The 15249-nt window shown below is 37.3% G+C and overlaps 1 protein-coding gene across 1 annotated transcript in view; it reads right to left on the bottom strand.

Moving 5' to 3' along the window:
* Positions 1 to 15249, bottom strand: part of LOC148312751 (NACHT and WD repeat domain-containing protein 2) — a 42547-nt gene that overhangs the window by 4652 nt on the left and 22646 nt on the right. Inside the window, exons 16-25 of the mRNA XM_088274271.1 lie at positions 14096 to 14315; positions 12889 to 13101; positions 11656 to 11878; positions 9413 to 9721; positions 8488 to 8719; positions 6278 to 6496; positions 5416 to 5620; positions 2493 to 2643; positions 1476 to 1647; positions 26 to 157 (exon numbers count right to left, since the gene is read on the bottom strand). Coding sequence (XP_088130397.1) covers positions 26 to 157; positions 1476 to 1647; positions 2493 to 2643; positions 5416 to 5620; positions 6278 to 6496; positions 8488 to 8719; positions 9413 to 9721; positions 11656 to 11878; positions 12889 to 13101; positions 14096 to 14315 — 2076 coding nt within the window. The remainder of the gene's footprint in view (positions 1 to 25; positions 158 to 1475; positions 1648 to 2492; positions 2644 to 5415; positions 5621 to 6277; positions 6497 to 8487; positions 8720 to 9412; positions 9722 to 11655; positions 11879 to 12888; positions 13102 to 14095; positions 14316 to 15249) is intronic.

Below are 15249 nucleotides of genomic sequence, written 5' to 3'. Positions count from 1 at the left end.
TTGAAATAGTTTGTCACTGTCTTACCTGACATGTCTCTTGGTCTTGATGTCCAAAATACTGCCTTTATCAGCTCCAATCACGGCGATCCAATGTGGTTTGTGTGGCATGGCAACAAGGGATGCCATATCCTTAATACCACAATTCCTCATGGGGATCCTGAAATAATACAGAAATATCAGTATCTATCTTGTCAGACCCGCTCTCTTCTATGGCTCCCAATGCTGGATGATGTATAACACTTACTCTAGGCAACTAAAAACTGCTGAAATGTGAATGCTTAGATGGTCAGCTGGAGTGTCTCTTAGAGACAAAATAAAACAGTTCACGCATTTATGGAAGCCTGGCTGTAACAGGCATCAATATTAAGGTATAGGAAAGGAAATTGAGATGGTATGGGTACATAGGATGCAGAGAACCTTTCTCAGTCCAACTATAGGTGGCTCTAGTAAACTCACACGCCTGGTGCTATGCGATTAATGATATATCAGCTCTGATCTCCTAAATCAAACAAAGCTTAGCGTGCGTCGAAGAGGTACTAGACAAAAATCTATATTAGCAGTATTTTTACATAATGCAAAATATGCCATGTTCTCTCCCATTCTGCGGCTTCATATGTTAGCCAATGCTTTTGAAAGTATGGATTTATTTAATAAATTGTTATCCACCTTGAAGTCTGTACTTTCTCAGCATTTCTTCTCCATGTTATAATGGATAGATTTTAAATGTTGTGTTTCACTCTCTCTCGCTGCTCGCTGGTAGTGTGTAAAGGAGACGTGTATTTACCAGTCCTTAATATATGTTATTTTATTATTATTTTATGTTTAAGACTTTTAATTTCTCTGTTAGTGTATTTTTATATTAGATATTGTATATTTGTATTCTGTTAAAGGCAATAGCCATTCAATAAATTGAAAAATAAAAAAAATTGTGAACTAGGCAGTTGCCATAGATCTTCCTCGAAAGACATCTAGAGAAAGACCAAAGAATTCATGGATGCTGCAGAAAGATAACATGACTCAAAGGCATGGCCTAGGTGACATTGTCCATGATAGAAGTACCTACAACCTGAGGACGAGAAGAGCAAGCCAATAATCTACAGTGACATAAGTTGGGATGGAGCCAGGAAAAAGAATATCAGTATCTAATTTGTTTGAGGCCTTTGATGAAATCATAAAAGAGACGAGCTTCTTCGAAACTCTTAAAGAGACTTTAAGAGAGGATACCTCTAAAAGAGTTGATAAAAAATTCACCCCTATCTTTTGATTTTTTTTTATTTTTATGGTACGACTTTTTAACCTAAGCTACCTTAACTCGACTTGGAATAGTTTAACTTTATCTAACTTGACGTTACTTCATATAACTAATTCTAAGAAGGTACTAACTCTTAAAGAGACTGTAAGAGAGGTTACCTCTAAAAGAGTTGATCATAAAAGAGATATATATTTTTTTTTTACTAACAATAATTCTGATTTACCTATGCACAAATGTCCCAGTCTTCGCGTGGTAGATGTTCAAACATTCCCTCCCAGTTTTATCCACACTCGGTGCAACGAAATGCAGTTCATCTGCGGTCACTACCGCACATCTAAATACCACCCCAGCTGAACACTTGATCGGGTATTCCACTGTGAATATCGTTTCACCTTCTGCAAAAAAGCAAAGTACAAAACCCTTATCCGCACTCCAATGGTGCATAGGGCACTGCGTATAAACGCAGTGTTATCTTGATCGTTTACACATGAAGGAAAGGTGATCAGCCCTCCGCTTCAAGTACCAGTCCAGGGTAATATTGAATAAATATGACAGTGAAAAAATTACCTATATTTATTTTACCCCCCTTGGGAATCGAACCCGGGACCTCCAAAACGGTAGCCGAGCGTGCTGACCATTACACTACGGAGGCAGACACACAAAACAGTTTTAAGTACAAAACAGTTTTATTAAATGAATGAAATCTAGTGTTATTTGGCAATTTTATGACCGGAGATAAATTCGAAGTAATATGTATTATATTACGGAGTAATGTGGAAGGTAAACTGTGCATAGGAAGAAGGCGTATATCCTGGCTGGGCAACTTGATAGATTGGTTCTGTAGCACTGAGGCTCTACTTAGAGCGGCTGCAGACAAAGTAAAATTTGTCGTGGTGACTGGTCTAAAAATAACTGCCTGCACTGTTCTGTGTCTGTCTTCTGTGCTGGTCGGGGTTGTGGAGTTACAATTTTGTTTCGCGTTTTTGTAAATTTTGCAAAAATAAAAAAATTGCTTTGCAAGAGAAGGTCTCTCAGGAAGCCTAGATGCTTCTCCATCAGATCTAGGAATGCAGTGGGATATCTTTCAATGGCGTTACAATAAGATGAAAAATATTAAAGTGTTGGCATCAAGAGACCTCAGGTACCTCGGGTCGTAAAATCCTGAGAAAGACACATGACCAGTCAAGAAGGAGATGTTCTGATCACATTTAGACTTGATTTGGCCAGTAGAGTTGCTTACCTGGAACTGTTCGTAGAATCGCCACTCCAGTCAATTTCCCTCCGGTATTTGCATCTATGGAGTTATGTGGCTTGGAAATTGTCAAACACTGAGCGCCTTGTTCCATCAGGATCAGCTGTTTTATTCCTACTTGTTCTTCTCTAAATATAACCTGAAAAAAACAACAATATAAAAAAAATTGTAAAAAATTCAAGGTTAACGTTATTTAAAAAAACTATGGTGGTCAAACCATAGTTGTTGTTAATAGTCCAAGCGAATTAGACATAAAACTCTACTTTTAATTCCGGCATAACGCTCACTCCTTTCAACAACGTCATATATCAAAAAACTTGATTTTTCAGGAGATCGTTTTTAAAGTTTAAAAATATTATAAAATGTATCAAAAATAAATATCAAGCCACTTACTGAACTTTGTATTGTGCAACAGATCTTATTAGGTAAAACCTGAATGTTTTTTCTCTATTTGAAAAATATTTAGTTTATTTAAAAAAATAATTAAACAATGCCTTATCTTCAAAATGCAAAAACAACACTTTCTGCCCTGTAGCGGGTAAATATTAATTTCATTAAATAATAAAAATAAAAATTAAAAATTAAATAAAAAAATAAAAAAAAGAAACAGCTACTACCCCCTCTTCAGCCTTCAACGTCCCAAGGAGCCAACTCTAAAATTTAGAATTAGCTTCACATACGGTGTTTGAAAATGCATCGAAACACGTGTCACAGTAGATTTTAAGAAATAGTGGTATTTACTAAGTAAAACATTAATTAAAAATGGTAAATATTATGTTTAAAATATGCCTTTTTGCCTGGGATATAGTACATTTTCCGATCATCCCGAAAACATGCACAACTGAAAATTGACGTTTTTTTTTAAATATACTTATGACGTTGTTGAAAGGAGTGAGAGATAAGTGTTCATTAGGACCATAGAATTGCGCCCTCAAAAAAACTCACCCTCAGGTGTCTGCTCTCCTTCTCCAACCTCATAAATGTATCTCTATCCTAGTTTTTTCCACATGTCTAAACAATCTCAACACACCTTTTTTAATTTTATCAAAAATGCATTGCATCCTTTCCTCATATTACCATTGGAACATCTTCCATACATAGTTTTGCCGCACTGAGAGATGGCATTCTGACTGCATTTAGTCTTTTTCATCCTTTTTTTATCAACTTCATGTTTGCTTCCACTTCTATAACATTAGGGTAGGTACCAGAACTGCACTGTCAGTTTAGCTTTTGATGTTTGGCCTTTATTTGCTTTAACTCCTTGGTCGTCAAACTGCGGCCCGCGGCAGATATTTGTGCGGCCCGCGTATTTTTATTTTTTTTTATTTTATACATGTTAAGCGTCCTCAACGGGCTTTAACATTTTAATAATTATAAATATAATATTAAGAACGACGTATAAAAATTACATAAAATTATGTTTGTAGTTCTTAAAAAATCTTGAAAAATTTACTGTTTTTTCTTTCTTTTTTTATCAGGAATGATACAGATATCTTTATCCATATGCAAATCTTTCGGATATCCGAAATAAAAAAATATCCGTATCCGAATTCATGACGCGATATTAATATTTTTTTGAGTTAAGACAAAGATTATCTTTGACTGTTTTAGCACTGCGACTAACTTTATTTTTACAATATTTTGAGTAATTAAAATCTCGATAGAGACAAAGAATATTTTTAATTTATTTCAGGGAATAGCATCAAGTGGCCACTTAAACCAGCCAATGACAGGTCATAAGCCCTGTAAATGCCTAGATAGGGGTAGGAGTTGGCTAGGAGTATGTATAGGAGCTTCGAGCTGGAACCTAGCATGTAACAGTCGGCCATCGTACATAACACCCAATTCATAAGTGTGCAGCCCGCAGGGGACCAAGCGGACCAAGCGCAGGGGACCAGCGGCCCACATGGGACAATGTGAGGGCCACATGGGACAATGTGGTACCTCACATTGTCTCATGTGGCCCTTGACTAGAAAAGTGTGACGACCGCTGCTTTAACTGACTTCAGTATTTGGTAAGTCTTTAGAATATCTTACTACATAAACCCTGAAGGACACAGACCCCCAGGCATACCTCCAAAATTTTGGAGAGATAGCTGGAAGTCAGCATCCCAAGAGCGACAGACAAACAGATCCTGAAGATCAATAAAAAGAAGAAGAAGATATAATTATTGCAAAATGCAACACTAAGCAATTTCAGCATAACTTAAAAAATTTGACTTTTAAACATTTCAATAAACTCCCTAAAGAAATTATAAAAATTGATGATATAAAAATACTCCAGAAAAAAATTAAAGCTCATTACTTATAAATCTTGAAAAAATATAAAAAAAAAATACTATTATAACATTAAACCACGAGTGTAAGTCCCTCTCCAAGCACATGAGCTCAGTCTCTTTTTTGGAGAGGCACAGCGAATCGAAATATAAAAGTTTTCCACATGTCGCTCACTCCTTTCAAGAACGTCATAAATCAAAAAACTTGATTTTTCAGGAGAACGTTTTTAAAGTTTAAAAATATAATACAATGTATTAAAAATAAATATCAAGCTACTTATTGAACTTTTAACAGTGCAACTGATCTTTAAAGGTAAAACCTGAACGTTTTTTCTCCATTTGAAAAATGTTTGGTTTATTTAAAAAAAATAACTTAACAATACATTTTCTTAAAAATGCAAAAACAACACTTTCTGCCCTGTAGCGGGTAAATATTAAGTTAAAAATATGCCTCTTTTGCTGGAATATAGTAGATTTTCTGGGCATTCCGAAAACATGCAAAACTGAAAATTGACGATTTTTGATTTATGACGTTCTTGAAAGGAGTGAGCGATGTATAAATGTTTCAAATGTATTATGTTATAAATAAAAATGTATATATATTAAATAGTTAAAAAAAAAATAATAATAATTACCTTTCGTTCCATAGTATCCCATATGACAAAGTTTCCAGACTCGGCCGAAACGATGTAGGTCCCGTCCGGAGTGATCTCGGCATGAGTGACGATGGCTCCCAAAGGGCTGTCCGACAGTTGGGCCAACAGCTTTCCTTTTTTGAGGTCCCATATACCGAAGCAGCCTCTTGTGACAGTCACAGCTAGAGGCTGTGTCTTGCACAAACTAAAAAAATAAACACTCAACAGTCACAATATCTGTCAGTCTCCTTATCATTCATCATTATATTCTTCTTCTTCTTCGTTCCATGTTCGCTTCCTAGGTGAATCATATGGCCAATACGAGACGTCTCGAAGTCACTCTGACACGCGCAATCTCCTTGGCTTCCTCCCAGGTCAGTCCGGCGTCTCGAAGTTCCGCTGAGTATAGTCGGTGAATGGTTGTCAGCGGCCTTCCGGGGCGCCGGAATCCTCGGGGTTGGAAGAAGAGACATGAGGGGTTGATGCCCTCAGGTGGCATTCTAAGGACATGTCCCAACCAAGTCCACCTTCTCCTCTTCAGGATTTCCAGTATGAGGGGCTGTTGAGTTCTTCTCCTCACATCGTCATTCCTGACGAAGTCATACCACTTTATACCCAGTATTCGCCTCAGGCACCTATTTTCAAAACTTGCCAGTGTCTTGCTTTGAGCTTTGGTGAGGTGCCACGACTCACATCCGTACAGCAACACTGTTAAGATGCAGGCGTTAAAGAGACGACACTTGGTTTTTGTCAGTCATAGGATGTCATAAGTACTACTTTTAAAAAAATTGCTAAACGTCCAACTTGATTGGCAAGCCGTCCAATTTGGTTTGTAAGACAAAGAAGCCAAACAAATCCTTACCTGATGGAGTCGATCGGCAGCTCTTGTCTGTCTATGACGTGGACCTGCTCAAAGATGTTGTCTATGTTCCACACCTTGACAGACCTGTCTATGGAAGACGTTATTACGGAATTCCATCTCCCGACGGTCAATGGTTCCAGTTGAACAATCCTACCAAAGTGGGCGTCTAGGATTTTGATGAGCTGTCTGGTCAAAAGACTCCAGACGTATAGGTTCTTTCTAGAAACAAAATTAAAATGATCAACCAAGCTTTGCCAGACTTTGCATACTATAAAATTAGTTCTATCATCTGTGTCTGTCCTCCATTCTTTATAATATATGATAATTCTCGCTCAGCTTCTGTCCTTATTCCAACTTCAGGTACATCTACCATACATTTCAGGGAGTAAACAGCTTTGAATTAAATTGATATTTTGCACTCTTTGCGTGTATTCCAACTCTAGATTTAAATTTAAATTTATTTATTTATTTATTGAACGGCTAAAGCCTTTAAAATAATACAAATATACAGTATCTTACTTAAAAATACACTAATAGAGAAACAAAAATTCTTAAACATAGAATAATAATAAAATAACAAATAGTAAGCACTGGTAAATACACGTCTCCTTCACACACTATCAGCGAGCAGCGAGAGAGAGTGAAACACAACATTTAAAATTTATCCATTATAACATGGAGAAGAAATGCTGAGAATGTACAGACTTCAAGATGGATAACAATAGATTGAATAAATCTACACTATCAAAAGCATTGGCTAGCATGTGAAGCCGCGGAATGGGAGAAAACATGGTAGGTATAGTTTGCATTATGTAAAAATACTGCAAATACAGATTTTTGCTTAGTACCTCTTCGACAGCTCTATTTGATTTAGGAGATCAGGGCTGTCCAAAAAATTGTTAAGAATTTTATATAACAGGACCGAATCAGTAATTACCCTTCTATCACTAAGAACCTGACTGGTAGTGTATGGTAGATAACTTCCATACACTGTTCAGTAAGTAGTTTGACTTTCATTCTATGGATGATTCTCGTTTAGTCTCTGCACTTATTCCGATTCCAGGTACATCTACCATACACTGTTTTCCTTTTCAGGGAACCCTCTGCGCTTATTCTAACTCCAGGTACATCTACCATATACTGTTTAGTGAATAGTCTAATTAGTCCCCGTACTATGGATAATGCTCGCATACTCCCCTAAGGACGGTTAGGGAAAGAAGCTTAGGTAGATCTCAAGTGGCTTTGTTTTTATATTTTGAATATTGTTTAGTAGATAGAGTTTTAGTATTAATCAGTCTTGATAAAGAAGCGGTTAGCTTCGAAACCGGTAGACATTATAATTAACACATTGTGTACGGTGTGCACATATTTGTGCATTTCAGAAACCTTGTGTGGTGGCGGGGTGCACATTTTTGTGCATTTCGGCTACCTTCAATTTAGTATACAAAAAACACGTCATAAACTTCTAATCTCTTGGCCTTTTTGCTTTTGTTGTGTAGTGGATAGATGTCGTTGTAATATAAAAAAATTATACTGATATTTACTGGTTCAAAACATAGCTAATGGTCATAATCTGTTTTGAAGGAAATGTTACAAATTAACTTTAAACAATGGATACAGAAGGTGCGTTTTTTTCTTTGTCCTAAAATGAAATAAAATACAAAGATCATTGTCCTTTACTTTAAGTCGGCAGTTGGTACTTACAAAGCAATAAACGCGTGTGGGGAAAGCCCATAAATCATTTTTTATTCGCAGATTTTGAGTTTTCGGCGGTTGTTAAACTGTGTTGTTATTTTCTAATATTTTATTAGTGTTTTTAACATTTTTTTTACTTTTGTGATTTGTGGACTAACATGATTTTATTTTGAGACGTTAGAAACCATTTAACCGTTTTTGTATTGTTTTTGAGTTCAACCTCAAGTTCAAAATATGAAGTTCACTGACATATTTTATATTTCCGGACAGCTGTCTAATGTCGCCCGCCTCAAGATACAGTTTTATCAAAACATAGCCGTAACTAATGTGTTAAGTAATAATAAAATATTTATGGTGATTTTAAAACAAAGTTACATTTAAATTATAAAATTGAAAATCACAAAGTTAGTGCTTCAAATATAAATTATAAATTAAAAACATCTTTGACTCTGCACTGCGAACATCTACCATCTACCACACTGTTCCTACAACTATCCAAATATGGTTATATTTACCTTACGCCAGCTACAGCATACTTCTTGTCGGAACTGACCATAGCCGAGTTGCTTTGCATCATCTTCGTGGAGATGTTCCTGATGGTATGCGGAAGTTGTAGAACCAGTGCCTCCTTGATGTTGTCAGTTCCGATAATGGAAGGAAGTGGATCCATGTCCAGGTCTTCCGGCTCCTGAGATCTTTGGATCATGTCGTTGAAGTCCCAAACAGTGAAACTGTACGTAGATGTACCTGAAAATTCATGTATGACTAGATGTATGGATGTGAAGGAGGCGAGGAGTGTATGCCAAGACAGAAGAGTGTGGCGTTCCATCCTTTCTGCCTATCCTTGCAGGGTGACAGCGTGATGGTGGTAGTAGTAGTAATTATTATGTTACAACATTTTGAGTGTGTCCAAATACTTGTTCACAAAATCTGGATTTTCTCCAATTACAGGAGTTATTATCATATCATTTTTTGATATCTCATCAAAGATGAAGAAGAATATGGAAGTCTGGGCATTTACGGGACTGACGACTGTCATGGGATGGTTTCAGTGATCACTTTAAACAGTGTAACATTCACCAATTCCACCCATTATTGACAACCACACTACTCAAATTCTTGGAAGTTCTATATATATATATATATGAACCAATTTTTAAACATTGTTCTTGAATCACTAGAACTTCACTAGAGACATCTTTTGGTGTGATGAAAAGAGGCTTTTTGCTGAGCAGTAACTATTTTTTTAGTATGTGAGGTCCGAATCTTGGATTATAATCACACACATGAGAATAGCCAAAAAATTTCAATTTTTTAAAATTATTATTTAAGCTTATAATTTGACCAGATAATTTATTTACAACATTTTAAGTGTGTCCAAATACTTGTTCATAAAATCTGGATTATCTCCAATTACAGGAGTTATTTTCATATTTTTACCTATTAGCATTTGTTCCTCCCATGCTAACTTAAGTTGCAACATCATATCGGCTGTCTCCGGCGGCTCGTAGGTGAGGAGCAGCTCCATCTTCCACGCCATTTCCTCCTTGTCGAGGCGATACCTCCCAACTCCAGACTCTATGCAGCAGTACAATACGTCCCTCCCCTTGGCCATGACCATGGCGGACTGTATGCTGATTGGTTGAACGGGTCTCCCCTCCCAAAATGCGTGCAGTCTCAAGGAGGTGTCTTCGAGCTTGGAGGTCCAGAGAACTAAGTGGTAGTTGTCGAGGTCTGTGAACTCCATTGCTGAAAATACATATGAAAATTTTGAGATTACTAAAAATATATAAAAAAAAATCAGTCAGATGACTGAGGCGAATGAATACTGGGTGTAAAATCCGAAATAATGTATGATATACCTGGCTACCGTACCCGTCACACGTCACAATCTTTATTCAGAGTACCTGTCCTTCCAACTAATTATGCGCAGAGTTCACCTATGTTTTGTACGGCTAGTGAGTACAACTCATGTTTTAGCCAAGTTGACATTTTCAATTGCGGAAAATCTGTGCTGAAAAGTCGAATGGTGAGCATATTGTCCTCTCAGGATCTTTAAAAACTATGCTTCTCTGCATTGTATGTATGTCGCTACTAGAATTAACATCACACACACACACACACACACACACACCCTCTTACACACTTCACACATGCACATTTTCTCTCATAAACAGGTGTTCATTTGCTAGATCTACACTAAATATTTTGTGCTAATCTTTTATATTCTTTTAATGTTTTGTTTTACATATGTTGCTGTTGTTAACTCAAATTTAAAAAATATAAAAAAATAAATAAAAACTGAGTGTAAACATTGTCTGGAATGAGGATGTAAGGAGAAGAACCCAACAGCCCCTCATTCTGGAAGTCTTGAAGAGGAAAAGGTGGACATGCTTGGGACATGTCCTTGGAATGCCACCCGAGAGTATCAACACTTCATGTCTCTTCTTCCAACCCCAAGGATTCCAGCCCTGACACCTGAAAGATCTCCAGATGTCCGTTGTGTTTGGCTAAACTGTCATTGACAGTCACATGGAACTCCATAGTACTTACAAAATCTTGTGTAATAAGCACCGTTGTTTATGAAGCTCTGTGTATATAATATACTCAAGGTCCTAGAGTTCTAGATTATTTTTTTAATTAATATTTTACTTTATAAATACCACTATTTCTTAAAATCCACTGTGACACGTGTTTCGAGGCATTCCATGTAATTTTTAAACACCGTTTGTAGGATGTTGAACGTTGAAGAGGAGGTAGGAACTGTTTCTTATTTTTTATTTATTTGTTTAATTTTTATTTTTATATTTATTTCTTATCAGTGGGAACACAGACAATAGGGGGGATGCTTTAGACAATGTCACATTGTTAATTATGGTTTTTTGTTATTTGTATTTTTATGAATTTCTATTGTTTCAAAATGTTGTAGTTTATGGCTGTTTGTATGAATTATTTTTAGGATTTCTACTTTATTGTGGTTAAATTTGTTAAATGGTTAGCGATTTCAGAAAAATTATTATTTCACAAACATAATTCATGTTCCCTGATTCTTGCTTTGAATTTTCTGGAAGACATACCAATGTACGGACTTCCACAGTCGCAGTTTAATTTATACATGCCACTATTGTTTAATATAATTCCATGATTATTTTGTGTTTTAATATTTTTTATTTAAATTATGATGTGTGTAAAATGCTGGTTTTATATAAAACTAACTAACTAACTAACCATCACGCCGCTTCCCCGCAGGGGTAGGCAGAGAGAATAGAACGCCACACCACTCTGTCCTTGCAAACATTCTTCGCCTCTTCCACGTTCGTGCATCTCCTCATACATACCCGACGATTGGTTCGACTCCTAACCTGACCACTTTTAAGTATTTGGCATACTTGATCGTGCCAAGTTTTCTCGATCTTCCTCTGCTCCTTTTTCCAATTACACTCGCCTCATAAATTGGTTTTACCGTTCTTTCCTCACTCATTCGTTCTACATGTCCAAACCATCTCAACACACCTTTCTTAATTTTATCGATAATGCTTATCTCAGCTTTGCATTCCTTCCTTATTTCACTATTCGAACATCTATCATATATCGTTTTGTCGCAAATTCTTCTGAGAGATCTCTCTCAGTTTCTCTTCATGCTTCATGAAGAGAATCTTCCCGGATATATATCACTCACTCACTTAGTATCTCCCATTGTGTGAGAGCACCATCGTTGTCGAGGGTCTCCGGAGCCCTGTGGATGTCCAGCAGCTCCCCTTGCAGCCCCCAGACCCCCCAGTGCCGGGTGCCGTGCAGCAGCAGCCGGTGGTCTAAAAGACCCACCCCGGACACCTTCTCCTCTTGCTCCGTGAACGGGCAGTCCAGGGTCACAAACTCGCTGGACAGCATGTTCAAGATCACCACCTGGAAACAGTTACATATAAAAATAACAATATTCTTATCATTCATCGTTCACATTATGGAATACCAATAAAAAAATATGTATAAAGCACGAAAGATGAATGATAAGGAGAGTGTTTTATTATTCTTCTTCTTCTTTTTCTAGATCCTAAGGATCTGTTTGTGCCTCCGCTTGTAGCTCTTGGGATGTTGACTCCCAGCTGTCTTTCCACCTTAGTGGAGGTCTACCTGGGGGTCTGCGTCCTTCAGGGATTCCTTGAAGGGCGATACGTGGAAGTCTGTCTTCTGACATTTTGTTTACATGATCATTCCAGTATCGCCTTCATTGTTGTCCCCACCTCACCTCAATTTTCAATTAAAATCCCTTATCCTCACCCGATGGTGCAAAGGTCACTGCATTGTATAAACACAGTGTTATCTTGATCTTTAAAATATGAAGGAAAGGTGATCAGCCCTCCGCTTCGGGTACCAGTCCAGAGTAGTATTGAATAAATATAAGAGTAAAAAAACCACTTATATTTATTTGACCCCCCCTGGGAATCGAACCCCGGACCTCCGGCACGGTAGCTGAGCGTGCTAACCATTACAATATGGAAGCGGACAAAGATATCGTAGTCATACAGGAGAAAGTGACCAAGTGCATTGTTTTACAAAAACGTGATCATTGACTATTTGATATCTTACTAGCTTAATATTGCCCTGAAAAAATCCCAAAGGATTTTAAACTTGGAAGTATAATATATTGACTGTTAAAAATGACTAAAAAAATGAAACCGGTAGACATTATAATTAAGTTATAATAAAATATCAATAGTGATTATAAAACAAAGTTACATTTTAATTATATAATACATTGACTTGTTAAAAATGACTAACTGCATTTGTTTTCTTGCCAAGCAAAAGTGACTTAAATGCCCCTCCTGAGCATTTTACGTTTTGGTAGTTGGTCACTTTCTCCTGTACGACTACGATATGAAATAAATGTTTCAATAATAGGAAGATCAGATATTGACCTGGTTGTTGTTGGTGTAAGCCGATGCCCACTTGTTGTCAGGACTGATCGCCAGCTGCTGCATGATCCCCTCGAGCTGTGGGCAGATGTCCCTGGACAGGTCGCTCGTGGACAGGTCCCAGGTTATCAGCTTGTTGGAGATGGAGACTATGTAGCGATAGTCGGAGGTCAGGCGGAATGAGAACACAGCGAACTGGTGACCCTCCAGTGAGTACTGGAATGATATTGGTCAAATCAATATTGAAAATAAAAAATTATATTACAATAATCAAAGAAAACACTTCGTTTTTTACCACTTGAGTTTTATTATAGACTACATGTTTCAGAAGTTAAACTTCCATCGTTCAGGTCTGTATAAGGTCTGTATGAAGTGTTTTCTTTAATTATTGTAACATGTCTTACCACAAAGTTAATGCTGAAACAATAAATAAAAATTATATTGATGGTGAAAGGGATCCAAGGTCACTGCATACATCTCTCACTCCTTTCAACAACATCATATATCAAAAATCGTCAATTTTCAGTTGTGCATGTTTACGGAATACCCAGAAAATGTACTACATATATATCCCAGCAAAAGCGGCATATTTTTAAGTTAATATTTACCCGCTACAGGGCAGAAAGTGTTGTTTTTGCATTTTGAAGAAAAGGTAGTGTTTTAATTTTTTTTTAATATATACTTAATCTTTCGCTCACTCCTTTCAACAACGTCATAAATCAGAAAATCGTAAATTTTCAGTTGCGCATGTTTTCGGAATGCCCAGAAAATGTACTATATCCCAGCAAAAGCGGCATATTTTTAACTTAATATTTACCCGCTACAGGGCAGAAAGTGTTGTTTTTTCATTATGAAGAAAAGGTATTGTTTTAATTATTGTTTTTTTAATATATACTTAATATTTGTCAAATGGAGAAAAAACTTTCAGGTTTTACCTAGAAAGATCTGTTGCACAGTAAAAACTTCAATAAGTGGCTTGATATTTATTTTTAGTACATTTTATTATGTTTTTAAACTTTAAAAACGATCTCCTGAATAATCAAGTTTTTTGATATATGACGTTGTTAAAAGGAGTGAGCGATATGTTTGGCCCTCAACACGTGTTACAATATTATAAAAACTATTGTGAAATACATGTTTTTATAAAAAAAAAAAATATTCAATGACTCAACGCAAATGTTCCTAGTTCTAGGTTTAAAAAATACTATACTTTCAGAGGCCCTCCCGGCGTGTGTAGGCAGTGATGTAGCGGCAGTAGGGCGCAATGGGCTCTGCCCCTCGAGTCGCACTGCGCCAGCAGGGAGCGCAGCCCCGAGTGGGCCCCCGCCTCGGGCAGCAGGCGCCCCAGCAGCTGCGGGGCCAGCATGTCGGGGTGGACGCCCAGGACTGCTCCCCCCAGGCGCAGAGCGTCCGCCACCAGGACTAGCTCCCTGGAAACGGAATTCAGAATCATATTGCAACTAAATTTAACTTCAAGTCTTCTTCTTCTTCTTCTTTTTTTCGTATATCCTAGGGATCTGTGTTTCCCCATATCGCTCTTGGGATGTCGACTCCCAGCTGTCTTTCCATCTTTTCGGATGTCTGCCTGGGGGTTTGCGTCCTTCAGGGTTGCCTTGGAGGGCGATACGCGGAAGTCTGTCTTCTAACATTCTGTTTATATGTTCCTTCCAGTATCGCCTTCGTTGTCGTCCCCACCTAACGATATCTTCCGTCTTACACATGCTCCAGATGTCGGTATTTCTTACTTGGTCTTGCAATGTGTTTCCGGTTATGGATCGGAGAGTCTTCATCTCTGAGGTTCCAAGTCGAAATTTTGTTCTGGAAGTATCTGCTCTTGCCTTTCAAGTCCACTTTTAAAATTTTTCGAATTGTCATTCATTTGTGTTCTTTAAAATTTTTATTTTTGTATAAATGTCAGACCGTAATAATTTTATATTAATAATCTGCTGATGGAATGATAATTCCGAAACTGGTAGCCACAAATAAGTGTTCATTAAGGTGGTATGTCTACCTCGGTAGTGTAATGGTCAGCACTCTCAGCTACCGCTCTGGAGGTCCCGAGTTCAATTCCCAGGGGTGTCAAATAAATATAAGTGATTTTTTCACTCTAATATTAATTCCATATTACCCTGGACTACTCCTTGAAGCGGAGGGCTGATCACCTTTCCTTCATGTGTAAACAATCATGTCCTATGCACCATTGGGGTGCGGAAAAGGGTTTGAAAGAAGAAAAGTATTTGATTACGCATTTTTATAGATTGTTGCACGGTATGATCGACAATCCTGAAAGTATCCGGAGCATTGGTCTGTATGTTCCTGATAAGACAGCGTCGGCATAGATTGTTTCCCATTCCTATACACAGG

Source organism: Brachycentrus maculatus, unplaced genomic scaffold (genome assembly GCF_059751285.1).
Source record: "Brachycentrus maculatus isolate JH-2025_06_01 unplaced genomic scaffold, ASM5975128v1 h1tg000033l, whole genome shotgun sequence".
Taxonomy (NCBI): domain Eukaryota; kingdom Metazoa; phylum Arthropoda; class Insecta; order Trichoptera; family Brachycentridae; genus Brachycentrus; species Brachycentrus maculatus.
The sequence above is the reverse complement of the archived record's forward strand: the minus strand, read 5'-3'. Positions and strand labels throughout refer to the sequence as shown.